The sequence below is a fragment of the Rhinoderma darwinii genome, chromosome 1, assembly GCF_050947455.1.
Source record: "Rhinoderma darwinii isolate aRhiDar2 chromosome 1, aRhiDar2.hap1, whole genome shotgun sequence".
Lineage (NCBI taxonomy): Eukaryota > Metazoa > Chordata > Amphibia > Anura > Rhinodermatidae > Rhinoderma > Rhinoderma darwinii.
Window position 1 is genome coordinate 606,690,483 of NC_134687.1, and position 27,597 is coordinate 606,718,079.

Genomic DNA, 27,597 nt, shown 5'->3' on the forward strand with positions numbered 1-27,597 from the left:
GTTTCATTCAATGTCAACCTCAGTGCGGTCGAGCATTGAGGAGGATCTCAGGGTTAGGGACCCCCGTTCTCACAATTGGTGGGGTCCCAGCAGATAGATGATAACATGACAGGAAGGCTGGTGATCTGTAATAACTTATTGCATGTGATGTCTTTTTATGGGATTATGAAAGAGGCCTTTGTTTTGATTGTAAAAATATTAAAACCACATTATGAAATTGGGTACAATCATGATGGCATTATATTGGGCAGCTCGGTGGCACAGTGGTTAATATTGTTGCCTTGTACCGCTGGGGGACCTGTACTGTCCTGCATTACACAAACTATCCATTGATATGAATGGACACGGTGTAATACTTATTTTCCCCTGTGGGGGTGCTGCAGGTAAATTGATCACTTGCTGCCCACAGATTACATTTGATCGCTAGGGGTCCCAGCATGCGGGACACTTTGTGATCTCCTTACAGTTAGAGGACCCCTCTAACAAGTAGCAATTGTCCAAACCCACAGTTGTTTTTTTCATTTTTACCCCATCACATTCCGTCAGCCATGACGCTTTTCTTTTTATGTCTATCTAACAGTATGAAACCTTGTTTTTTTTCTGTGGGGTGCCAATGGTTGTCATGGCCGCCTTGGGGCCTAATGACGGCCACAAGGTCTGCCATCTTTGTGCTCCTCTAGAGGCAGGGCTTAATAAGAGCCTGTAAAAATTATTCTATACTGCTATACATTAGTATTTCAGTATATCGTGCAAGCGATCCAACCATCACTAGTTCAAGTCCCCTAAGGGGACTAATAAAAAAATAAATAAAGGTTTTTTTTATACATAAAAAATAAAAACATTTAAAGTTAAAAAAATCCTTTTCCCATTTTCCACGAAAAGCAATGTAAAAAAAATAAAAAAATGAACATACAGTAACTGGTATAGCCATGTCCAAAAAAGTCTGAACTATCTCAATGTAACATTATTTAGGCGCAAATTTAGCAAAGAAAATTAAATGCCAGAATTTGTTTTTTTTTGGTCACCTCATCGCCCACAAAATGGAATAAAAAGTGATCAAAAGTCTCATGTACTCCAAAACGGTACCAATAAAGACTTAAGCCCGTCCCGCAAAATCTAAGCCCTCACAATCGATGGAAAAATAAAAATGAGTCTAGGAATATGACGATACAAAATAAAATTTTATTTTTAACAAATAGTTTTTTGCTTGTGAAAGTAGTAAAACATAAAAAAAAACGTTTTTTTTCCATGCCACCACATGAAGAAATTTTTTCTACGCGCCGTTTTTGGAAAATGAGACGTAAAAAAACGCCCCGTTTAGGAGCAGATGTTTGTAGGCGTTCTGCTTAAGACTTTTCAGCGGCTTTTCAGGAGGTTTACGGCCCGAAAAACGGCTGAAAATAGCCTGTGTGAACATACCCTTAGTGTGAGGCTACTGGGCCCCAATGCAAAAATCTATAACAGGATCCCACCTATCATCTTCCATTTATAATACTGGTCCTCTTATGTGGGAGAGAGGACTTTGGGCACCCATAAGGCACCAGGGCCGGTTGTAACAGCTACTTTTTCCACCCAGGGTGGTCAATTGTTAATTTATCCTGCATTTATTTGCAGTGCCTGAGGCAGGACCAAATTACCCATAATAACCCCATCAATGCTGGCTTGTTTTATTGCAAATGTCTGTTGTCCCATGAAAGATCAGTCATTTAGAAGAGAATCACAAGTCCTCAGGACAATGTTCCAGTGATAACAAGTAATAGAATGCCAATAAGAGAAACAATGTATCAATAAGCTGTCATCGTGTTACTATGTGACGAGTGGCGCTCAGCTCTCGTAGAGGCGGTGTGTGGAACTGCAGGCTGCCCATGTCTAAGGGGGTTTTCATTGGTCCCAATCAGCAGCGAGGTTTCTGTCCACGCCCCTTTCCTCCTTCCCCTGTTGCTCCATCCTGTGCACCTCAGTCCGGCTGCCGGTACAGACTGGAGCGTCCTCATCCTGGTGTCCGCTCTGGACTCGTTCCCTCCCTGTGACATCCCGTAGCTGCAGGTAAGAGGCTGCCATGATGCTGATATTAATAGTCTACAGGAAGTGACCCCTCCTGAGACTTCACCTGATGTGAGACGATCCAGAGATGTGCACAACCTCTAATGTGTCACACTGTGTGCTAAGCCTGTGTATCTAAGCCTATCATGTGTGATACTGTCTGCTGAGCCAGTGTATCTAAGCCTCTCATGTGTGATACTGTCTGCTGAGCCAGTGTATCTAAGCTTCTCATGTGTGATACTGTCTGCTGAAACTGGTGTATCTAAGCCTGTGTATCTAATCCTATCATGTGTGATACTTTCTGCTCAGACACTGTATCTAAGCCTCATGTGCGATACTGTCTGCTGAACCTGTGTATCTAATCCTATCATGTGTAATACTGTCTGCTGGCCTGTACATCTAAGCATGTTGCGTGTGTGATCCTGTCTGCTGTACCTGTGTATCTAAGCCTGTCGCGTGTGTGATACTGTTATCTAAGCCTGTCATGTGTGTGATACTGTTCTTTGAGCCTGTGTATCTAAGCCCTTTCATGTGTGTGATACTTTTCTCTGAGCCTGTGTATCTAAGCCCTTTCACGTGTGTGATACTTTTCTCTGAGCCTGTGTATCTAAGCCTGTCACGTGTGTGATACTGTTCTCTGAGCCTGTGTATCTGTGATACTGTTCTCTGAGCCTGTGTATCTAAGCCTTGGCATTGACAGCCTGGGCCTCCAGTGGACACTGTTCATCACGGGCACTTGTAGTCCCACATCATCCAGACGGTTTATGTTTTCTCATCCTGCACAGTTGGATACATGTTGCTGCTTCCCTGTTTCCTGTGTTCTGTTCTGCCGTCTGCTTGTGTTTATCTCGGGCACATCTGCCTTGTATAGATAGTTGTGCAACCTGTGGACTCTGATAATAAAGCCGGCCGCACCACTGCCCCCCCTATTATCACAAACTTCCCTAGGTAGTGGTGCTGCCAGGGACTCCCTGTGCCCTCCCGGTAACCCTATTCTTCACACCCTGCAATCCTTATTACCTACATCTGGTCTGACCCAAAGCTTCTCTCCATGGCACTTTTTCCACCATAGTAACTGATATGATACTGCTAGGATATACCATCATATCTGATCCAGAATGCAGGGACCACCACCGATCCTAAACTGTGTTGCTCTTCCCGTGGCTGGGAGCACTGCTGTGCAGAGGCCGCATTGCTACACCAGCCCCTTCGTTTTCAGGATCGGCGGGGGTCCCCTTTGTTGGGCTCCCACTGATCAGAATATTTATAGCCTATCCTACTGATATTCAGTAACATTCAAAGATTGTTAAACCCCTTTAGACATCCACTGCTGCGGCCGTTTTCATTAAAGGGCTACTGAATTGCAAAAAGAACTCCCTAATGTTTTATTAATTTATATAGCGCCAACATATTCCGCAGCGCTGTACAGGCATTGTCAGCACTTACTGTCCCAATTAGGGCTCACAATCTAAATAACAAATTATCCTATGAGGATGTTTTGGAGTGTGTATGAGGAAACCCCCGCCTCGGGCATTTAGGGTACATGCCATAAATGTCTGATAGATATAAGTCCTGCCTATGGGACCCACACACATCTCTAGAACGTGACTCCCTGAACCCCATCGTAACTTCCACAGCAAGACTCTGGCAACTGAGTAACAATGTGTCCGAGTTTTCCAGAAACAGCCGAGCACGTTTTGCTATGCTGTTTCCAGAACTCCCATAGAAGTGAATGAAAGTTACGGAAACATTGTAGCAAAACACGCTTGACTGTTTTTGGAAAACCCGGTCACCTCAGGCCAGATGCCCAGCGGCAGAAGGTAGGACGGGTGGTCAGAGGGCCCCGTTCTAGAGGTAGATGCCGTTTGTGTCTGCAGGCGGACCTTTAGGGCATAGCTGGAGATAAAAAAATGTCCAACATCCCTGCCGGTTGTGATTGGAGTGTCCCCATAGTGAAAGAAAACATTATATTTTTCAATGATGTCATTCTCTAATATGTCCTTTTATTCTTCTGCATTTCTTGTTCTTCTTAAACCTAAAGTTCTTGCGGTGCCGACCGCTGTTTCACAAAAAGTCACGTGACCAGTGCTCAGACAGGGAACAAGGACGAGCAGAGTTGTAGTTGGGTGTCATACAAGACGCTACGCTGCAATGTTCATTTATCTATTTGTGTTAAGGAGCATTTCCTCCTAAAATTAAAAACCTAAACATTTTTTTTAAGATTTAAAAAAACATGGCTGTTTCCTTCCAGAAATAGCGCCACTCTTGTCCTTTGGCTGTGTCTGGAATTACATCATTCACCGGACGGGGGTTGAGCAGCAATAACAGATACCTTCTATGGACGAGTGGTGCTGTTTCTAGAAGAAAGCAGCCATGTTTTTTTAATATCACACATCAAATTGTCAGCCGATTATTGAGCATTCCTGTCAGAAATTGGCCATTCAGCAGCCTGAGCGAATGCCACATTATAAGTTGATGCAAGGATTTATAAACGATAGTGATAATAATAATACGTCAGCGCTCGCATAACTGGGGTGAGCGCGGACGCTATCAGATAACCCAGTGTAAACAGGGGGACGTGCTGCCGACAAGATGGAAATGTATGGGGACGAACAATCGTAGTAACAAGCGCTCGTCTCCATATATAACCGATCATTGCTCCTTGTAGACCGGCGCTCGTTTTTACGGCCCTTATTGTCTTGACTTATGCAACCTCTTCAAAACCAGAGCAAACAAAACAGGGGAGGAGCTGTCCTTAACAGCCAGTCAGATTCCAGCTTTTATTTATTAAGGCCATGGTAGAAAATGAAAGTAGTGATCTGATTGGTTATTATGGGCAACTGCTCGACTATTGAAATTACCCAAATTGAGTGGTACCACTCGTACCGCTTTCTACGGTTCAGCCAATGACAAATTTGGCTAAACTGAAAAATGGATGCGGGGCACTAAAAAGGGTGTGTGCAAAATGACATCTGATAATACAGAAACTCTGATAATCTGCCACTTGTTCCCATCACAGAACTATCATCGAATGACCAGAAATAGGAGATTGATGAGGAGAACCAATTAAGAAATTTCTAATAAAAAAAAAAAGCTGATTGAATATTTTCTGAGCGTCCGGTCTGTAATGGTATGAGTGTGTTGTTGGTCGAGCACATCTGATAGTTCGTTACTTTGTATGTCAGCAGTGATTGGACACCGTCAGTCAGACCTCTTAGATAAGGGGAATGTTAACACCCAGTCGTCAATTTATTCATACATTTCCAGGAGGAGTAAGGCTGGGTTCACACGAGCAGGTTACGTCCGTAATGCACAGAACGTATTTCGGCTGCAAGTCCCGGACCGAACACACTGCAGGGAGCCGGGCTCCTAGCATCATAGTTCTGTACGGCGCTAGGAGTCCCTGCCTCTCCGTGGAACTACTGTCCCGTACTGAAAACATGATTACAGTACGGGACTGTTGTCCCACAGCGAGGCAGGGACTCCTAGCGTCGTACATAGCTATGATGCTAGGAGCCCGACTCCCTGCAGTGTGTTCGGTCCGGGACTTGCGGCCGAAATACGTTCCGTCCATTACAGACCGAACATGCTCGTGTGAACCCAGCCTAATAGAGGAACGGCACAATGCAGAGTTCAAAGGCCTTATTCAAACCAGTGTGTCAGATTTGCATCTGCAAAAAACAGGGCGTTTTTCATGCATCAGGCTGTCCGTGTGGTTTCCGTGTGTCGTCCGATTTTCTCATCTGTTTTTCTCTTCTGCAAGCACTTCCTGCTCCCCTTTACTGCGAATTGTGATCATTTTTGATGCTGGAGTACCCCTTTAAGGCTGTTTTCTTGGATTTGTGAATGTTTGTAGCACAGGATAATCTTCCCTCACCCATCTTATTGCCATCTGCTGCTTCTCAGCCTCTTTTGTTAGCATCAGGGTGTGGAGGGCGGCAGATGTCTTTGGTTACCTTTGTGCACTGGGTATTTTAATAGCTCCTTGTTATTTTATCTGAACCTGCTGCCTTTGTAGGTGTCCAGCACATTCTACATTATACCTGTGGGATGTGGACGGCCATAGGCAGGCAGATGTACCCCCGGCACCACCACCGAGAGATCTGTCCATCCCCGGACCCACTGACACGTTAGTTTTTTTTTTTTTTCACGTCACCATTTACTGCATTCATGAGGGGGAGGTCTCCCTATTCCCCTCTCCAACACTTGTCTCATGTTGCTGATCTTTCAGACCCTCATGCTCTAGGCAGGGTACCCACGGGTCAGATATGCTGCGTAAAACTATACGGCAAATCTGACATGGGACCCGCAGGGAATTCCACCCGAAAAAACGCAAATTGTGGTGTGTTTTTTTGGCCCAATCTCTGAGGTGGAAATCACTGCTTGGAAGAAAAAACCAACTGTATACTTACCCCCGGCCATTGTCATGGCGACGCGTCCCTCTGTTCTCCGTGGAGTCCGGCCTCCCGGGATTACGCTGCAGCACGAAACGCCACCCAGAAGGCTGGCCTGGATGACAACGCTGCTATGACAACGGCAGGAATTTAAGTATAGACTTTTTTCAAATTACATTTTTTTTTTTTTTGTCATTTCAGCTTCTTGTGGCGGAATCGCAGCATTTCCGCCGCAAAAGTCGCAACACTTGGCTATTTGTAACGTGCTTTACATCCCCATTGAATTCAATGGGGAAAACCAGCAACAGAAGAGCAAGTAATCCGCAATGTAGCTCAATTTATGAAACTTTTTGCTGCAGATTTTTTTTTTTCTGCAGCGCATGCGTGAGATTTGTTCAAATCCCATTCACTTTGCTGTTACTGTAAATGCTGCGGAGTTTCGTTGCGGAAATTCCACAGCGTTTACGCTACGTGGGAACCCCGCCTAGCACTGCAGCTTTGGTTGTTCAGATTTGTTACTGTATGTCCCCAATCTCAGCCGGAAATCAGGAGAGCAGATTGCCATTACAGCAAGGACACAGTGATTACGAACTACAAGCAACTAGTTGGCACGATAAGGCTGCCGGGTAGTCATGTGATTGGCATCATGTGAGTCTGCCTGCTCTTTTCACTCCCACAAAGTAGACTTTGAATGTCTTGTACTGTACTAGGCCTCATGCCCACTTCAGTTATTTTCTTCAGTGTGCTGTTCGTTTTTATTAACGCATAGCACACAAACACATTCACTTCTTTGGGGCCTTGCGCACCTCCGTTGTTTTAACGGAACCGTGTGGTTGTTCCCACAAAAATAGGACGGGTACTACACCTGTCCGCTTTTGACGGAACAGTCTCGGCCTTTTCATCCGTTTGGTCAGTTGAAACAACAAGCTGAACACGAAAGCCTTTCTGTGTGCAGTCCGTGTTTCACGGATCCTTTATTAGCGGCCGTAGGTCGGGCAACGAAGGTGTAAATGAGGCCTTAGTCCCTGGTAGAGGCTAGGTGGGGGAGATTTCAGACCACCATTTACCTCAGTTTATTGAGATGCTGGTGATTTTCTCAGAAACAATCATTCTAATAGCAAAGTCGGCTCTGCTACATCTGTATGTACATTGGCACATTCACATCACAAATTTGTTGTGATGACTTTATGAAGCAGAAATGTTCCATATCCAGGTCAGTCCGTCACTGTAGACGAGGAATTACTGGTATGTCATCTGTCTGGACTAAATCTTCAGTGTGTATCCTGCCTACAGATGTCATTCTGATTACCTTTAAGCCCTGGATTGCACTCAAGAGCTTACACTCTAGTACTTTGTATCTAGACACTTCTTTTCACCAAATGTTTGAATGGACGTTTCTTTTTCCTTTCAATAACATTGACATTTTTCAGTTTTGCGATGATGTCTGGTCTAACGTTACATCACATGACCATGGCAGCCAGTCGATGACATCACTATGGACTACACATCGCGGTAGTCGCCAGTGATTGTGTCACATGATAGGACTATCTCAGCCAGTGATGGGCGACACACATTTGCGCATGGGTTGACAACAGGGGACACCAATGAGTAGCGGTACAAGGAATGGCGCTGAATTTGAAAGGCCAGAATAATAGAATGGACATAGAAATTTGATTTTGATCGTCAGGTCCCGCTGATTTCTATTTCTATATGGCTTGTCCGTCTGTCACCATGGTCTAAAGTTGGCCATACGTTTGAGATAGCGGACCCTCAATCAGAGGCTTCTTTCCCTTGGAAACAAAGGATCAGGAATGTTGAAAGCCAACATGCCCCGATCCCTCTTCTCCCCCACCTCATTGACATCTGGGGGGGGGGGTATCTAAAATACTTTGTAACCGTTGCAGATAAACGGTAATTTTCAAGAATAATCTGCGTGGATTTATAGGAACACGCCAGTATAAACTGATACACAGGGGTTTATCTGGTCGAGGACTTAAAGGGGCAGTGCACTGACTTCTGTTTGTGGCTTTTTATGAGTCATGCTCCGCCCCCCCCAGGCCCTGTACTAAGTATAACAGTTTATCAGGTTTTTTTTTTTCTGTGCCGTTTCTTTATGTATGTGACATGGATGTGTATGTCCTATCCATAATCCTAAATGTATGTATTTTGCATTGAGATTTACAATGTGGATATTGGGGCACCAGAAAGGGCATGAATTGTTTTGGGCTGTGGCTGGCTTCCCCCTTCCACTAAGCCCCGTCCAATAGCACCAGCGTAGTAAATACATCAAAATTTGCATTGATTTTATTGGGTGCAAATTGTGACTTTTGATGCATCTGTAGCTTTTCTACACCAGAAAACGGGCGTAGACAAGTTGATAAAATCCCACCATTGTGCGGATGTCTGATTTTTTTTTTATTTTTTTATGAAAACATGTGATTAGCATTTATTATTCCTTAGTACTTCGGTATCTCGGGCTGCAATCTAGTACATGAGCGCGGTTTTATTGATCATGAAGCTGCGTCCATGTGATCTGAAGTCTATTAAAGGCCTCGCTGCTGGCATTCAGCTCGATCAATGTCGTTGTGTCAGCAGAGCCTCATTTACAGGACACATCTGCTGATATTCTTGCCTGACGCTGCCGGTTTCTGTTCCCTGTCACCCTTCAAAGGTTAAGTTTGACAATGCAAGAAGCTGGTTGTGTAAAGCAAGTTCCTGCCTGTGCCCCACTGAACCAGCCTGGCCTGGCACTATAATGATCCGGAACGTTAAATATTCCGCTTATAATGCTGCGGGAGGGGCAATGTAGCTAATGATCTGTTTATTTTTGTACTGTGGTTGCTTCTTGACAACCGTTTATCATTTAATACAAGTTTTTTTTTTTTTTAGTCTTCGGAAGGTTGATTTAAAGGGAACCTGTCACCAGCATTACATCTACTAAACCTTCAATACCTGGTGGTAGTGGGTGAAAATTCATTTTTATGCAACCTATAATTCTCTTCCAAGTCGGCTCTGTACCTTTTAGTGTTCCCGCACCGTATGCTAATGAGCATAAGTCATATCTTCATTCCTCAAGCCTTTCCGAGTTAACCCCGCCTCCTTACTTTTGATTGACAGCTCTTCACCTCCCCTCAGCACACACGAAATCCTGGGCTTGCGCATCGATGTCCTGTTCTAGTGCGCGCGCATAACGGGACACCACCACAGCGGCGCACGCGCGGTAACTAGATTTGAGGCCCGGACGAAGCATGGAAGAGTGTCGGACCATACATGACAGGCGCATGCTCGCTATCTGAGACCAGATTTAGGCGCCAGTTTTAGGGCCAGTTATTGGCGGTGGGCGGGCATAAGAGGAAGAATGAATGAGACTGCTGGATTATTATGATAAAAGGCGCAAAATGTTTAACAATATCACCTGTTATCGATAACATTTAAGTTATGAATTTTTCAAATGGTCTGTATGGTGAGATGATAGGGAGATCATATGATGGCTATCTGACACGGACTGTATTCGGCTCCTCACACTCCTGAATGGGCATCTGTTCCTTTTGTTCTCCTGACATATGTGAAGCCTCTTTACGTACCCAGCCCCCTCCAGTAATGATAATGTCCCTGTCCAGTGACCATTTCTGACCACTGCATGGATTGCTGCACTAAATACTCCTGTCTGGAATACAACTGCGCCTGACGGAACGGCTCCAGTCCTTTTATGGTCAGGTCTGAGCGAGCTGATATTGAGGGCAAGATGTGCTGTAAACCGGATTAATACTTATAAAATATCTGGGGACATTGGGGAGGTATATAAAAACTGGTGCAATGGAAAAGTGGAGTAGTTTCCATGGCAACCAATCATGTTGCTGCTTTCATTTTCCAAAAGCCCTCTGAAAAAATGAGGTGAAATCTGATTGGTTGCCATGGGTGACTCTTCAACTTTTCTTTTGCGTTAGGCCTCATGCACACGACCGTAAAAACTCCCGTTCTTACGGGTCGTAATTATGACACGTAATAACGGGCCCATAGACTTCTATTGGCCACGGGTACCTTCCCGTTTTGTTACGGGAAGGTGCCCGTGCCGTTGAAAAAGATAGAACATGTCCTATTTTAGGCCGTAATAACGGCACGGACAGTCCATAGAAGTCTATGGAGCTCCCGTAATGACGGGTGACTACATGTGTGCACCTGTCATTACGGCAGCGTTGCTAGGCGACGTCAGTAGTCACTGTCCAGGGTGCTGAAAGAGTTAACTGATCGGCAGTAACTCTTTCAGCATCCTGGACAGTGAATTCCGATCACAATATACAGCAACCTGTAAAAAAAAAAAAAAAGACGTTCATACTTACCGAGAACTTCCTGCTTCCTCCAGTCCGGTCTCCCGGCCGTTGCCTTGGTGACGCGTCCCTCTCTACACATCCGGCCCAACATCCCTGGATGACGTTTCAGCCCATGTGACCGCTGCAGCCAATCACATGCTGCAGCGGTCACGTGGACTGCCGCGTCATCCAGGGATGTCGGGCTGGATGTCAAGAGAGGGACGCGTCACCAAGACAACGGCAGGGTAAGTATGAATTTCTTTTACTTTTACCTCGGAAAGGGCTGCCACTTCTCTCTATCCTGCACTGATAGAGAGAAGCGGCTGCCGATTAGTGCAGTGCAATTTTGCATCGAAAACGTGACCGTAAATACGGGTGGAATACGGGTGACACCGGACCCATATTTACGCCAGTATTTACGGGAGGGAAAAAATAAGTTCATGTGCAGTAAGTGATGAATTGTCGGTAGCTGGCAGGGTGTGAGTCCGTGGGTGTGTTATCTGCCGTCCACCGGGACATTGCTGTTTACCTGTTGGCTGGTTTCCAGCTCGTAGAGCACTCGGGCTCTGCCATCATTAGGGACTTTCTATATTACACAATGGTGTCCAGCAGGCAGTGCCCGAGGAGCAGAAATGAGGGTACATGGGGGTGCAGGGGAGGCAGTCTGCCTTTTACTGTATTGCCCTGATTATGATATCATTGCCACGTGGCAGTATTGCATTGCACTCATTTACTGGCGGGCATGACCCATTGTTAAGGGACAAGGTGTGCATTGCATTATGTGACACAGGTTGCTTTGTAGCACCCGCATTATCCGTGTAAAAGAAAATAACTTATCACAACTTTCTGTTATAGTACCGAACAAGACTGCTGCGAGACATGTTAGGGCTCGTCCACACTTCGCTGCGTATTTTCCGTTCGTAATTGCAGACAGAAAATACGCAGCAGAATAAAGTAGCAGCAAAGTTGGTCAAGCTTTAACAAATCCCATCCGCGCGCTGTGTAAAATTTCCGAACAGAAATTGGTGCTTATTTTTCGTACCGCAGCACGTCAATTCCTGCTGTGGATAGTGGACTGAATTCCTGCATTTTTTTTGGAGGATATGTCACCATCTCCCAACGTTGAGGAAAATGCCGCAAAATCCACACCCTTTTCCGCAGTAAAAAAACTCAGGAAACGGTGCCGTTTTTCTGCAGCGGAATTCCTGCTAGTTTCTGTGTAATTGCTGCAGCAATTCCGTTACGTGTGGACAAGCCCTTAGGCTGTGTTCACACAGAGTTTTTTTTGTCGCTGCAAAAAACTGCCGAAATTGCCTCCAATTGATTTCAATGGGAGATGGAGATTATTATTTTTTTTACCGCGAGCGTGAAAAAAACGCTTGCGGGAAAAAGAAGCGACATACCCTAAATTGAGGAGTTTTCCGCCCCAAAAACCCCATTGAAATCAATGGGAGATGGAAAAAAACTCAACGAGCGGCGTTATTTAACGTTTGTTTTTTTTTATACGTTTTATGGCATAAAACGCTCACGGTTTTTTCCTTTGCCTGTTGAAGAAAGAGATAAAGAAAAATTGGTGGCAAAAAACGCCTGTGGTGCAAAACCACTTAAAAAAAAAACGAAGCTGATTTTTACAGGCAGAATTTTCTGCCTGCAAAAAAAACTGTGTGAACAGGGCCTAAGGGCGGGTTCACACATAGTGGAATTTCACTTAAATTCCGCTGCGGACACTCCGCAGCGTTAATCCGCAGCGGAGCCGTTTCTCCATTGACTTTCACTTTAATTTAGCAGTGTTCGTTTACACGATGCGTACAATTCCGCTGCGGAGCATAGGCTGCGGAGCGGAATTTGGTGTCCGCAGCATGCTCTGTCTGTTGCGGAGCAGTGGCGGACTGGTTGCGGACTCATGGCGGAATTTCTCCATTGACTTCAATGGAGAGTCAAAATTCCGCAATGAAGTCCGCAGATCTTATGTGTGCTGCGGAGCGTATTGTTTTTACTACCATGACATTTCTTCATTCTGGCTGGACCTATGTATTTCTAGGTCTACAGCCAGACTGAGGAAGTCAATGGGGCTCCCGTAATGACGGGAGCGTTGCTAGGAGACGTCAGTAAATAGTCACTGTCCAGGGTGCTGAAAGAGTTACGCGATCGGCAGTAACTGTTTCTGCACCCGGGACAGTGACTACCGATCTCAATATACATGTATCTGTAAAAAAAAATATAAGTTCATACTTACCGAGAACTCCCTGCGTCTGTCTCCAGTCCGGCCTCCCAGGATGACGTTTCAGTGTAAGTGACGGCTGCAGCCAATCACAGGCCAAGCACAGGCTGCAGCGGTCACATGGACTGGAGCGTCATCCAGGGAGGTCGGGCCGGATGCCGAAAGAGGGACGCGTCACCAAGACAACGGGCGGTAAGTATGAATTTCTTTGACTTTCACTAGGGAAAGTGCTGTCCCTTCTCTCTATCCTGCACTGATAGGGAGAAGAGAAGCACTTTTCCTGCAGTCCGCAGCGGCCAGTCCGCATCAATTTTCTGCACATTTTGTGCAGATCCGCTGCAGAATCTGCAACGCAGATTCTGTGCGGCATTGATGCGGACAGTTGCGGAGGAATTCCGCCATGTGTGGTCATGCCCTAACACTTCACTATCGAGAACCTTCTGTGCATATTCCCTGACGCCAGAAAAACGGCTTTCATGGCGAATTCTGCTGACAGAAATATGACGCTACATGTCTATGGCCAGTTTTACCTTCTCCTCTCTTGCTGCTGCTCCTTTCTTCTTTATCTCTCTCCCAAACGAGGTTCTGCAGCAGCAGACCATGTATTTTGCAGGAAGCACCGTAACTCTTTAGAAAGAGGCCCCACTGGACTGCATTATACATGCCCAGCTGCTGCAGAACAGCTTTTTTTTTTTAGAGCGCTTTTCTCCATTTTATTCACTGACAGACATGAAGTGCCCTCTTCTCTTTCCAAAAAGCTTCTTTGGAACAAATGGGTGTATTACACAATGCAAAGCCCCAGCTGCTTCAGAACCTCCTAATACAAACCACTTGTATATGATTGACTCTCGATGCAAAGCTTACTAAATACAAAATGGAAAAACAGAGCTGGCTGTGTCAGATGTAACCGTGCTGGGTTTGTCATTTGGCACAACGTCTGGTAATCTGGATATTCAGTATCTTTGTATTTACAGACTGCCAGTGAACGGAGTTATCACCATGCACAACTCTGCAGCCACAAACAGATAGCAAAGTCAGCTCTGCTACATCTCTACCATTCCTTAGTTCGCCTATTGTAGCAGCGATCTTCTTAGTAACTGCTTCGTCCATTGTGTCTATGTATTACGCTATGCAGAAGCGGTTTTTTTTTGTTTGTTTTTTCCCTTTTGCGTCCAATAACTAATATTATACGTGTTCGTATTTCTAGGTTGGTTCCATAATGTTGTCCAGACTGAGAGTCGTGGTGCGGTCATGCGCTCTGGCCCGCCGCGCCGTGCACACCAAAGAAAAGGGCAAAGCTCTGCTGCTTAATCCAAGGACAAACAAGGTGAGAAGCCGCTAAAAAAAACAAACCCACGTTACCCAACAAGACTTACCTACAGGACGCTGGTACCTGAACGTGGCACGTCATACTAGAACAATTCATGCCGTAGCAGCCAATGAACAACACGTTATGTCGGTGAACTGGTTCCAATGCACAACCGTCACAGTACGAGAACAATAATCCACAAAGAGCGTTGCCAAAGTCGCCATGGATTGCAGTATTGTCACAATGTAACAGCCTTTTCCGCATACCCATAGAAGTGAATGCGGAAAACGCCGGTCACAAGACTTTTGTTATTTTACTTTTGTAGTAGACCCCAGAAGATTCCGGCTGCTGGACTTCCCTGTGATTGGCATTGTACGCATCATGGGGCATGCGCCTTATTCTAGTCAGGGCTTCTCAAACTATTTCGTTCTGGGCCTGCACAAGCCAAATCCATGGTGACTACTGGGCTTGACCAGTGGTTGGTATTCATACCAAAAGGAGAGTGTGTAGATTCCTTAGGTACCACACGGCCCCCTAACATTACTTGTCACAATGCCCTTTGTGCCAGCCATGGAGCCCCGGGTGTTAGCTGCAGTGCTCTTGGTGCTAGCCACACAGGCCTTTCACCGGCCCGATAGGCCTTTCACCTGGTGCCGGCCGCACAGCCCTTCGCCCTCTATTTTTGGTTGTGTACTACTCCCACCTGTTCAAAGGTGTTTTTAATTAGATTGGATTTGGTTCCTACCTACCCTGAGTTTATTCTCCAGGCTTATGCCCAGGAGAGAGGAGTCTGTTTAGGTTAGGGACCCACTTTAAAGAGCTTGTTGTGGCAGGTGGGCTTACACTGTTTGATCACATTGAGCGCTATATACCTCACGTTTGCAGGTATAGTATACATACTAGTAATGCAAATTAAAATAATTACATTTTTGGTGGTCTTGGTGCTCACAGAGTGCTGTTGCAATTGTCTTTGTACGCATCCCACCGCTGCCGGCCACGTGGCACTATTACCCTTGTTACTCTTCCACCCCCTGTCTCCGGCCACAAGGGGAGTGCGGACCAAAATTGTCATGAATTTCCCCCCTCAGTGTCTTTTGAAACCCTGTCTTAGGTGTAGTCATGGCTTTACAATCTTTACTCTATTTTATTTTTCAGGGAATGGCCTTCACGTTACAGGAAAGGCAGATCCTTGGCCTCCAAGGCCTCTTGCCTTCCAAAATCGAGACCCAGGACATTCAAGCTGCTAGATTTCACAAGAATCTTCGTAAAATGGACGACCCACTGCAAAAGTACGCTATTGCTTTTAATGAAGGCCCTTTTTCCTCAAGGCGTAAGAGGAGTTGGCACCAATTGCATTTTTTTTTTTTACACCATGGGATTGTTAGCTCTAATGGTCTCTGCTGACTAAATTATTGAGATATATTTATTGCGGTCAGGGATCCATTTCCTGATACAGAGCTCCAGATCCCCTGTTGATAACATTCTGGATGCCTGCACTCACCACTAGAGGGAGCTCACTGCATACTATTTTAATTGAGCTCACTGTATAAATGTGTGCAGTAAGCTCTTTACGCCCTCTAGTGGTGGCTGCAGGCAACCAGAATTGTATCTTCTACGTTTATGTTTATGCAGAGGATTTAGAGCGTTGTCTATATAAATTTTAAAAAATACATTAAATAACCAAAAAAAAAAACAAAAAAAACTCCCACCACTATAAAGATATATTAAGATGCGTTGGCACAGAATCTTTCTTATATGACTTTGTGAATCGCATTATTCCATTATAAGTAGACGGCATGTATACTTTTGTTCACCTTTTCCTCTACTTTCCAGGTATATTTACATAATGGGCATCCAGGAGAGAAATGAGAAGCTTTTCTACAGGATATTACTAGACGACATAGAGCGGTTAATGCCCATAGTGTACACCCCCACCGTTGGACTGGCCTGCTCACAATATGGGCATATTTTTCGCAGACCAAAGTAAGGAAGCACATTTTTTTGAAAATGAAAATTTTTTTTTTACATTTTTTTTTTTCTAAATGAACGTTTAACCCATTGCATCAATTTGCATAGTCCCCATCTTAGCATGTAGTTATTTCTTGGGACTACTTGGAGATGCTTTGGCTTTATATATTAATTTGGCTTTGTATTTACATTCTGCCTGTACCTATGTATGCGTAAGCTCCCCATCGCCACCTAGTGGTGGATACAGACAGCCAGAATGTTATCATTTAGTTAGCTCTGTAAAGAAAAGCAGAGGATGTGGAGCTCTGTACCATAAATATATGCTTTGAAGTTAATCAGTACAGATTTTTGGACGCATTTAGAATAAAAAATACTCTTTAGGCCTTCTCTTAATACTTCTATGTGTTTATATTTTCTTCTAGGGGTTTGTATATTTCCATCTTTGATAAAGGACATATCAGATCTATCCTGGATAATTGGCCAGAGACAGATGTGAAGGTAAAGGCCTCATAATTATGTATCGGAAGAAGTACGGTAACTTTTAACAACAATCATTTATTATTTACTGGGAAATATGTATTTTTCACAATTTCCAAGATCACTGTTTGCTGTCAGAATGAAAACTAGCTGGAAAACCTGTATAGACCAAATACTTCTCAGCGCTGAGAGTTTGTATTAACTGGATATAATTGAAAACAATCTACTAAAAGCTAAATACGTCATCAGCACAGATATCTCTCCTGTGCTGATAGTTTACTACAATGTATCAGTGCAGGTAAAATGTATCTGCTTGGAGATAATACTATGAAGCTCACGGAGGATTGGCTACACTGGATACAATTGTAGCAAATTTTCACCTGACCGAAGAATTGTGTGGTTGGGAATTCAGCCTTTTCATGGCAATGACAGCAAGCGGAGATCTTGCCAATGGTGAAGAATTGAAGCGAAGACAAGTTCTGTAACTTTAATTCATTCTATTACACATGATAAAGGTTTATTTACCTAAAAATAATGAAATGTAGATATGTGGTGTAAGTTTACTATATTAGAAGGTTTAAAGGGACACTGGCACTTTAAGAGCAGTGAACAGCTGTAGACTGAGTGGGCGGAGCTTGAGGAGAGCCAAGTCAATCAGCGGATCTCCTCCAATCAGTGGCTCACTTCAGAGCTAGAAAGCTTGGCACTGCTGATTGGAGGGGAGTCACCCTCTAGGCTTTTCCTCTTCAAGTGCCATCTGCAGATCCTTCCCAAAAGGATCTTCTCATCTGTGGAAAGGGGGGTGGGGGATTTGTAAGACCTCATTAAAGTCATGTGACTTACTTTACTGAGATGTGCTTTTCTTTTGCAGGCTGTTGTGGTAACAGATGGAGAGAGGATATTGGGTCTTGGTGACCTTGGGGTATATGGAATGGGAATTCCTGTAGGTAAACTGTGCCTGTATACGGCATGTGCAGGTATCCGGCCTCAGAAGTGCCTCCCAGTGGTCATCGATGTCGGCACAGATAATCCGGTAAGATTCCTTTCCCAACATAGATGGCATATTGATAAGATATTCCATAATTGGCTGATTGGTTGGAGGCCGACTGCTGGTCCCCCACTGATCTCTAGAACCAGGGGCCACCGCACCATTAATATTCCATTGGTCCATCACAGTGGTCTCCAGCTGCTGCAAGATTACAACTTTCAGAATGTCCTAAAATTACATTGCAGAGCGTCTTCAGTAAAAATCTTTCAAATCTAAAGATGATAAAACTTTATAAATAAATCAAAAACATTCATACCTCTTATCATATCCTGTACATGCCACGTTAGACTGCTGAGTACTGGAGTGGCCAATGAGATTTCTTGGCTTTCAGATTCCAAACTAAATTACGTAATAAAGTGAGTCACTTTGTAAATACATTACTTATCTTGTACTGATCTCGGGTTACATCCTGTATTATACTCCAGAGCTGCATTCACTATTCTGCAGGCACCTGAGCTGAAATATTCCAGCTTTTTTTGCAGGATCAGTATGAACTGCGCTTTCTTTGTATTTCAGGTGTTAACTTTTATACCAGCCAGGCACTGTATAGTAACTGGATGTAGGAAAACGAACTGCCTCCACTGCATTACAGTTGCTCGGCTAAGCTGCTAGGTGTGTGTCTGACTTGCTTGTTGACAGTTTCCAATAACAACTCAACAGAATTGTGAGTGCAGCTCTTGATATAATGCAAACTGCAACTCAGGATCAGTACAGGATAAGTAATGTATGTACACAGTGACTCCACTAGCAGAATAGTGAGTGCAGCTCTGGAGTACAATACAGGCTGTAACTCAGGATCAGTACAGGATAAGTAATGTAATGTATGTACACAGTGACTCCACCAGCAGAATAGTGAGTTCAGCTCTGGAGTATAATACAGGCTATAACTCCGGATTAGTACAGGATAAGTAATATAATGTATGTACTCAGTGACTCCACCAGGAGAATAGTGAGTTCAGCTCTGGAGTATAATACAGGCTATAACTCCGGATTAGTACAGGATAAGTAATATAATGTATGTACTCAGTGACTCCACCAGGAGAATAGTGAGTTCAGCTCTGGAGTATAATACAGGATATAACTCCGGATTCGTACAGGATAAGTAATGTAATGTATGTACACAGTGACTCCAACTTTTTATGTAGATTATAACCATATATAAACTATTGTTCCAAAGTCAGCATACATCTCCGAGCAAATTCATAGGCTGCATCCGCTGAAATGTTGTCCACGGGAGACGGATGCCCACATTTAAACTCCCACAAATGTGGCCACCTAGTTCTTATAGTGGATATAAACAGAAGATACAGGATGAGCCCCATGCATCAATGTGCCCTATGTCAGGGCCCTGAAAAGTATCTCAGATTCTGCTATTCCAAACATTAACCCCTGCCTTGCTGTATTGTTACATTAATAGGCATTACTGAAGGATCCATTTTATATGGGGCTTTACCAGAAGAGGGACCGGACTCAGCTTTATGATGATCTGATTGACGAGTTCATGGATGCTGTTACTGATAGGTAACTGTATATTAGCCGCATGTATAACTTGATTCTCTTCTAAGTCCTTGAGTCGTTTTAGTTACGGTATATCTGTTTCTGGGAAAGCTGGGTGACCGCGAATATGGCTGCCTTTACAGCTCCCATGCGAACTGTGGCCCAGGAGTCTTGAATCTTAGTTAAGGAGGTTTCTTAACAAAACTAGGCAGAATTGACGTTCAGGGTTCTTGGAAAGTTGAGTGACAACTCCAGTCGAGGCAGCTATTTTGGTTATTAGCAGTTCCCACAGTAACGCATTGGCTCCAAAATAGAATCCCAGACCTAGTAATGATTAGAATTAGTCTTTGCTCTTAACGCTGGGACCTAATACTCACTGATGTGTTCTCTAGATACGGCCGGAATACTCTCATCCAGTTTGAAGATTTTGGAAATCACAACGCCTTCAGATTCCTGAGAAAGTACAGAGAAAAGTATTGCACTTTCAATGATGACATTCAAGGTATGGTCTTTGAAGAAGAATGTAGCAAATGCTTTATGGGGGCTGAGTAGACTTGTGGAAGAAACCTACAAGAGGAAAATTAATAAGGCCCTTTAGGGCCAGTTCACACAGTTTTTTTTTGATGCGGAAACTGCTTTGGAAAACGCACCAAAAAACTGCCAAAAATGCCTCCCATTGATTTCAATGGGAGGCGGAAGAGAACGGAAAAACCGGCTCGCGGGAAAAAGAAGGGACATTCCTTATCTTCGGGCATTTACGCCTCTGACCTCCCATTGACATCAATGGGAGGTAGAGAAAACGTATTTCGCTGCGTTTTATGCCCGCAGCACTCAATAGCCGCGGGCTAAAAACACAGCGAAAAACGGCGTGCAGGCAGAGGAAAATTGAAACTGAATTTTGAGGCAGAATTTCCTCCTGCAAAAAACTTTGTGTGAACCCAGCCTTAAAGGGGGTTTTCCCATCAGAGACATTTATGACATATCCATCAGATAGATGTAGGTCCCACCTCTGGGAACCGCACCGATCTCTAAAATGGCGCCCCCTAAACCCCGTTCTACTGCTGTGTTGCGGTTGAAGCGGGTGATTTCCGAACATAAATTACGGAAACCGCGTAGCTTGCTGAGCTACGCTGCTTTCATACCTACCATTCAGTTCTATGGGACTTACGGAAACCGCGTAGCTCAGCTCATACTTTTGGCCAGATAGTGTGCATTAAATAGTAAATAACTGCAGCATGCTCCAATACCCTTGTGGTTCTTACACTGGTTGTACGCTTAGGACAGCCACTGTTTATATGCCCTAGTAGGTCATACGATCACTGTAGAGAAAGGTCCCTGTTTGGGACCGTCCTCCTCACCTAGCCAGATATTAGGGGCCTCACTTAGCCAGATTTGGAGAGCTCGCTGCGACAATGTCCGAAAATAAAATAATTCGCTGTGTAAATCCCTCTCACAAGTACCAGTGTCTCGCCATATATTGACAGTCAATGATCATCTATAACACGTGCCATCAGAGTGACCCTTCCCCAAATAACAATGCCAGCGTCGTTTTTGGACAGTTTTTTATTTACTGTGAATAGGTGCAAACCTCTGCCCTTCAATGTCGTAATTTTATATATTTTTCTTTATGGGGGTTGGAGCTCCACATCAACTTCTCCCCCTCACATAGCCCTTAGAATAAAATTAGATATTTTTTGCTGCCTCAAGTTACCACTAGGGAGCTCACTGCATACAGATATTATACAGCTCCAATAGGATACATAGTGTCATGTTGCGGCCTTTGGGGGAAGATCTGCCTGCCCTGCCGGGCAGCTGGCAGTTTTTTGGAGAGTAGTCCGTTATGCATTACGTGAACAGATCTAATAGTGGGTCCTCATTAGATTAACCTTGTGGTGCATTTTAGGTGTGTTACTAGTATAATTCAGTTTTATATTTCCTGTCTTCTGAATGCTTTGATGTTCCCTCAGGCACAGCCTCTGTGGCGCTGGCTGGACTCCTCGCAACGCAGCAGGTGTTTGGAAAACCTATCACAGAGCAGAAAGTTCTCTTCCTTGGGGCAGGAGAGGTCTGTAATGGTTTTATACCTTGTGTACAGTATGCTATATATTCCGTATAGTAGTGTTTGTATATGTACATTAAAATTCTGTAAATCTGACATCTGTTACTATACAATTACAGGTTAATTTGGACTTGCAGTTGACTGGACTGAGATAACATTATGCGACTCCTGTGATTTAAAGACTAAAATAATAGCAGCATTTTACTATACACCGATCAGCCATAACATTAAAGAGAAGCTAAACGTTTCGTGTCTGTTTGGCTTTTTCCGGAAAGCCGGTGTATCGATGTACCGGCTCAATAGAAAGTCTCTAATGTCCGGTTTTTACAAATTAATGTTATTTTCTTGTATTAAAAATTAGACAATTTTCCAAAATACTTTCTGTATTCGTTTCTCGTGGGTTTTCAAGATCTCTGCTTGCTGTTATACAGTAGGACCCTTCAGTGTTTACTTCCAGTGGATAAAATCCTGTGCATGGTCATGTGATGGACACACAGGTGCTTGGATCATTAGAAGACACTGCTCTGATATATATGCAGACTGCGTGTCTATCACATGACCATGGACAGGATTTTATCCACTGGAAGTAAACAATGAAGGGTCCTACTGTATAACAGCAAGCAGAGATCTTGCAAACCATGAGGAATTAATACAAAAAGTATATTGAAAAATTGTATAGAAGTGAATTAAACAAAATATAACGTCCCCTTTTTAAAGGCTATGTACAACGTCTTTGTAAGCAATGTTTTCATGAAATAAATGTATTTTGTGTTTTTAAGCAACTGTTGCAATCACATTTTTTTTTTACTTTTTAAGATACAACTTCAAGGTATCCTGTATACACAGAAGCTGTACCGTTCTGTCTTAGCCGAGTCCATCAGTTTAGTTACGAACTTAGACACGCAGGAGTCTGCTCTCAGCCGAGCCGTAAGTTTAGCTGAACTGACGGACTTGGCTGGTATAGAACAATACAGCTTGTATGTATGCGGGACACATAGAAGCTATATCTTAAAAAGTAAAAAAAAGTTGCTTAAAAACACAAAATACATGCATTTAGTAAAAATAAAAAACTCTAACAAAGGTGTACATGGACTTGAAGCACTAAAATATATGGACAATCCTGCTGTGCATTGCTTTGCTTTATGGCGAATATATTTTCGCTTTGTATTTTTGCTTTTCACAGGCTGCTCTGGGCATCGCTAACCTTATTGTTATGGCAATGATGGAGACTGGCATTTCAGCAGAAGCCGCAAGAAAAAAGATTTGGATGTTTGACAAGTTTGGATTACTAGTGCAGGTGAGCAACAGTCTAGGAGTGGTGGGGTTCCCATGTTTCTAGGCTAGAAAAGTGAGAAACATTTAATGATGTTAAATTTGTTCACAGGAGACAGTATTCTAGTAGTTATATTCTTGTACATAAGAGCAGTATTATAGTAGTTATATTCTTGTACATAGGGGGCAGTATTATAGTAGTTATATTCTTGTATATAGGAGGCAGTATTATAGTAGTTATATTCTTGTACATAGGGGGCACTATTATAGTAGTTCTATTCTTGTAGATAGGGGGCAGTATTATAGTAGTTATATTCTTGTACATAGGGGGCAGTATTATAGTAGTTATATTCTTGTACATAGGGGGCAGTATTATAGTAGTTATATTCTTGTATATAGGGGGCAGTATTATAGTAGCTATATTCTTGTATATAGGAGGCAGTATTATAGTAGTTATATTTTTGTACATAGGAGGCAGTATTATAGTAGTTATATTCTTGTATATAGGGGGCAGTATTATAGTAGTTCTATTCTTGTAGATAGGGGGCAGTATTATAGTAGTTATATTCTTGTATATAGGGGGCAGTATTATAGTAGTTATATTCTTGTACATATGGGGTAGTATTATAGTAGTTATATTCTTGTACATAGGAGGCAGTATTATAGTAGTTATAGTCTTGTATATAGGTGGCAGTATTATACTAGTTATATTCTTGTACACAGAAGACAGTATTCTAGTAGTTATATTCTTGTACATAGGAGGCAGTATTATAGTAGTTATATTCTTGTATATAGGGGGCAGTATTATAGTAGTTATATTCTTGTACATAGGAGCAGTATTATAGTAGTTATATTCTTGTATATAGGAGCAGTATTATAGTAGTTATATTCTTGTACATAAGGGGCAGTATTGTAGTAGTTATATTCTTGTACATAAGGGGCAGTATTATAGTAGTTATATTCTTGTATATAGGAGCAGTATTATAGTAGTTATATTCTTGTACATAGTGGGCAGTATTATAGTAGTTATATTCTTGTACATAGGGGGCAGTATTATAGTAGTTATATTCTTGTATATAGGGGCAGTATTATAGTAGTTATATTCTTGTACATAGGGGGCAGTATTATAGTAGTTATATTCTTGTACATAGGGGGCAGTATTATAGTAGTTATATTCTTGTACATAGGAGCAGTATTTTAGTAGTTATATTCTTGAACATAGGAGCAGTATTCTAGTAGTTATATTCTTGTACATAGGGAGCAGTATTATAATAGTTATATTGTACATAGGAGGCAGTATTATAGTACTATTCTTGTAAATAGAGGGCATTATTATAGTAGTTATATTCTTGTATATAGGCGCAGTATTATAGTAGTTATATTCTTGTACATAGGGGGCAATATTATAGTAGTTATATTCTTGTACATATGGGGCAGTATTATAGTAGTTTCTTGTATATAGGAGCAGTATTATAGTAGTTATATTCTTGTACATAGGGGGCAGTATTTAAGCAGTTATATTCCTGTACATAGGTGGCAGTATTATAGTAGTTCTATTCTTGTACATAGCGGGCAGTATTATAGTATTTATATTCTGGTACATAGGGAGCAGTATTATAGTAGTTATATTCTTGTACATAGGGGTAGTATTATAGTAGTTATATTCTTGTACATAGGAGCAGTATTATAGTAGTCATATTCTTTTACATAGGACGCAGTATTCTAGTAGTTATATTCTTGTACATAGGAAGCAGTATTATAGTAGTTATATTCTTGTACATAGCAGGCCGTATTATAGTATTTATATTCTGGTACATAGGGGGCAGTATTATAGTATTTATATTCTGGTACATAGGGGGCAGTATTATAGTATTTATATACTGGTACATAGGGGGCAGTATTATAGTATTTACATTCTGGTACATAGGGGGCAGTGTTATAGTAGTTATATTCTTGTACATAGGAGCAGTATTCTAGTAGTTCTATTCTTGTACATACGAGGCAGTATTATAGTAGTTATATTCTTGTATATAGGAGCAGTATTATAGTAGTTCTATTCCTGTACATAGGGGACAGTATTATAGTAGTTATATTCTTGTACACAGGGGGCAGTATTATAGTAGTTATATTCTTGTACATAGGGAGTAGTATTATAGCAGTTATATTCTTGTACATAGGAGCAGTATTATAGTAGTTATATTCTTGTATATAGGAGCAGTATTATAGTAGTTATATTCTTGTATATTGGAGCAGTATTATAGTAGTTATATTCTTGTACATAAGGGGCAGTATTGTAGTAGTTATATTCTTGTACATAGGGGGCAGTATTATAGTAGTTATATTCTTGTACATAGGAGGCAGTATTATAGTAGTTATATTCTTGTACATAGGAGGCAGTATTATAGTAGTTATATTCTTGTACATAGGGACAGTATTATAGTAGTTATATTCTTGTACATAGGAGCAGTATTCTAGTAGTTCTATTCCTGTACATAGGGGACAGTATTATAGTAGTTATATTCTTGTACACAGGGGGCAGTATTATAGTAGTTATATTCTTGTACATAAGGGGCAGTATTGTAGTAGTTATATTCTTGTACATAGCGGGCAGTATTATAGTATTTATATTCTGGTACATAGGAGCAGTATTATAGTAGTCATATTCTTTTACATAGGAAGCAGTATTCTAGTAGTTATATTCTTGTACATAGGAAGCAGTATTATAGTAGTTATATTCTTGTACATAGCGGGCCGTATTATAGTATTTATATTCTGGTACATAGGGGGCAGTATTATAGTATTTATATTCTGGTACATAGGGGGCAGTATTATAGTATTTATATACTGGTACATAGGGGGCAGTATTATAGTATTTACATTCTGGTACATAGGGGGCAGTGTTATAGTAGTTCTATTCTTGTACATAGGAAGCAGTATTATAGTAGTTATATTCTTGTACATAGCGGGCCGTATTATAGTATTTATATTCTGGTACATAGGGGGCAGTATTATAGTATTTATATTCTGGTACATAGGGGGCAGTATTATAGTATTTATATACTGGTACATAGGGGGCAGTATTATAGTATTTACATTCTGGTACATAGGGGGCAGTGTTATAGTAGTTCTATTCTTGTACATAGGAGCAGTATTCTAGTAGTTCTATTCTTGTACATACGAGGCAGTATTATTGTAGTTATATTCTTGTATATAGGAGCAGTATTATAGTAGTTCTATTCCTGTACATAGGGGACAGTATTATAGTAGTTATATTCTTGTACACAGGGGGCAGTATTATAGTAGTTATATTCTTGTACATAGGGAGTAGTATTATAGCAGTTATATTCTTGTACATAGGGAGTAGTATTATAGTAGTTATATTCTTGTATAATGGGGGCAGTATTATAGTAGTTTCTTGTATATAGGAGCACTATTATAGTAGTTATATTCTTGTACATTGCGGGCAGTATTATAGTATTTATATTCTGGTACATAGGGGGCAGTATTATAGTATTTATATACTGGTACATAGGGGGCAATATTATAGTATTTATATACTGGTACATAGGGGCAGTATTATAGTAGTTATATTCTTGTACATAGGAGGCAGTATTATAGTAGTTATATTCTTGTACATAGGGGGCAGTATTCTAGTAGTTATAGTCTTGTACATAGGAGGCAGTATTATAGTAGTTATATTCTTATACATAGGAGCAGTATTGTAGTAGTTATATTCTTGTATATAGGAGCAGTATTATAGTAGTTATATTCTTGTACATAGGGGGCAGTATTCTAGTAGTTATATTCTTGTACATAGGAGGCAGTATTATAGTAGTTATATTCTTATACATAGGAGCAGTATTGTAGTAGTTATATTCTTGTATATAGGAGCAGTATTATAGTAGTTATATTCTTGTACATAGGAGGCACTATTATAGTAGTTATTTTCTTGTACATGGGGGCAGTATTATAGTAGTTATATTCTTGTATATAGGAACAGTATTATAGTAGATATATTCTTGTACATAGGGGCAGTATTATAGTAGTTATATTCTTGTACATAGGAGCAGTATTATAGCAGTTATATTCTTGTACATAGCAGGCAGTATTCTGGTATTTATATTCTGGTACATAGGGGGCAGTATTATAGTAGTTATATTCTTGTACATAGGGGACAGTATTATAGTAGTTATATTCTTGTACACAGGGGCAGTATTATAGTAGTTATATTCTTGTACATAGGAGCAGTATTATAGCAGTTATATTCTTGTACATAGCGGGCAGTATTATGGTATTTATATTCTGGTACATAGGGGGCAGTATTATAGTAGTTATATTCTTGTACATAGGGGCAGTATTATAGTAGTTATATTCTTGTACATAGGGGACAGTATTATAGTAGTTATATTCTTGTACATAGGTGAAGTATTATAGTAGTTATATTCTTGTACATAGGAGGCAGTATTATAGTAGTAATATTCTTGTACATAGGAGGCAGTATTATAGTAGTTATATTCTTGTACATAGGGGGCAGTATTATAGTAGTTATATTCCTGTACATAGGGGGCAGTATTATAGTAGTTATATTCTTGTACATAGGGGGCAGTATTATAGTAGTTATATTCCTGTACATAGGGGGCAGTATTATAGCAGTTATATTCTTGTACATAGCGGGCAGTATTATGGTATTTATATTCTGGTACATAGGGGGCAGTATTATAGTAGTTATATTCTTGTACATAAGGGGCAGTATTATAGTAGTTATATTCTTGTACATAGGGGCAGTATTATAGTAGTTATATTCTTGTACATAGGAGCAGTATTATAGTAGTTATATTCTTGTACATAGGAGCAGTATTATAGCAGTTATATTCTTGTACATAGCGGGCAGTATTATGGTATTTATATTCTGGTACATAGGGGGCAGTGTTATAGTAGTTAATAATGAATTACTAAAGTTATTCCATTTATTTCTGTCCACTAGCTAAATGAGCTTATA

At 41.8% G+C, this 27,597-nt stretch overlaps 1 protein-coding gene across 1 annotated transcript in view; it reads left to right on the top strand.

Annotated features, from left to right (window-relative positions):
• The first annotated feature begins 1,940 nt into the window (after positions 1-1,940).
• The window catches only part of ME2 (malic enzyme 2), a 42,722-nt gene continuing 17,065 nt past the window's right edge, over positions 1,941-27,597 (top strand). The window contains exons 1-10 of the mRNA XM_075840999.1: positions 1,941-2,046; positions 14,176-14,295; positions 15,433-15,566; positions 16,111-16,260; positions 16,668-16,743; positions 17,594-17,755; positions 19,188-19,291; positions 19,660-19,769; positions 21,235-21,332; positions 22,510-22,623. Coding sequence (XP_075697114.1) covers positions 14,188-14,295; positions 15,433-15,566; positions 16,111-16,260; positions 16,668-16,743; positions 17,594-17,755; positions 19,188-19,291; positions 19,660-19,769; positions 21,235-21,332; positions 22,510-22,623 — 1,056 coding nt within the window. The 5' untranslated portion in view covers positions 1,941-2,046; positions 14,176-14,187. The remainder of the gene's footprint in view (positions 2,047-14,175; positions 14,296-15,432; positions 15,567-16,110; positions 16,261-16,667; positions 16,744-17,593; positions 17,756-19,187; positions 19,292-19,659; positions 19,770-21,234; positions 21,333-22,509; positions 22,624-27,597) is intronic.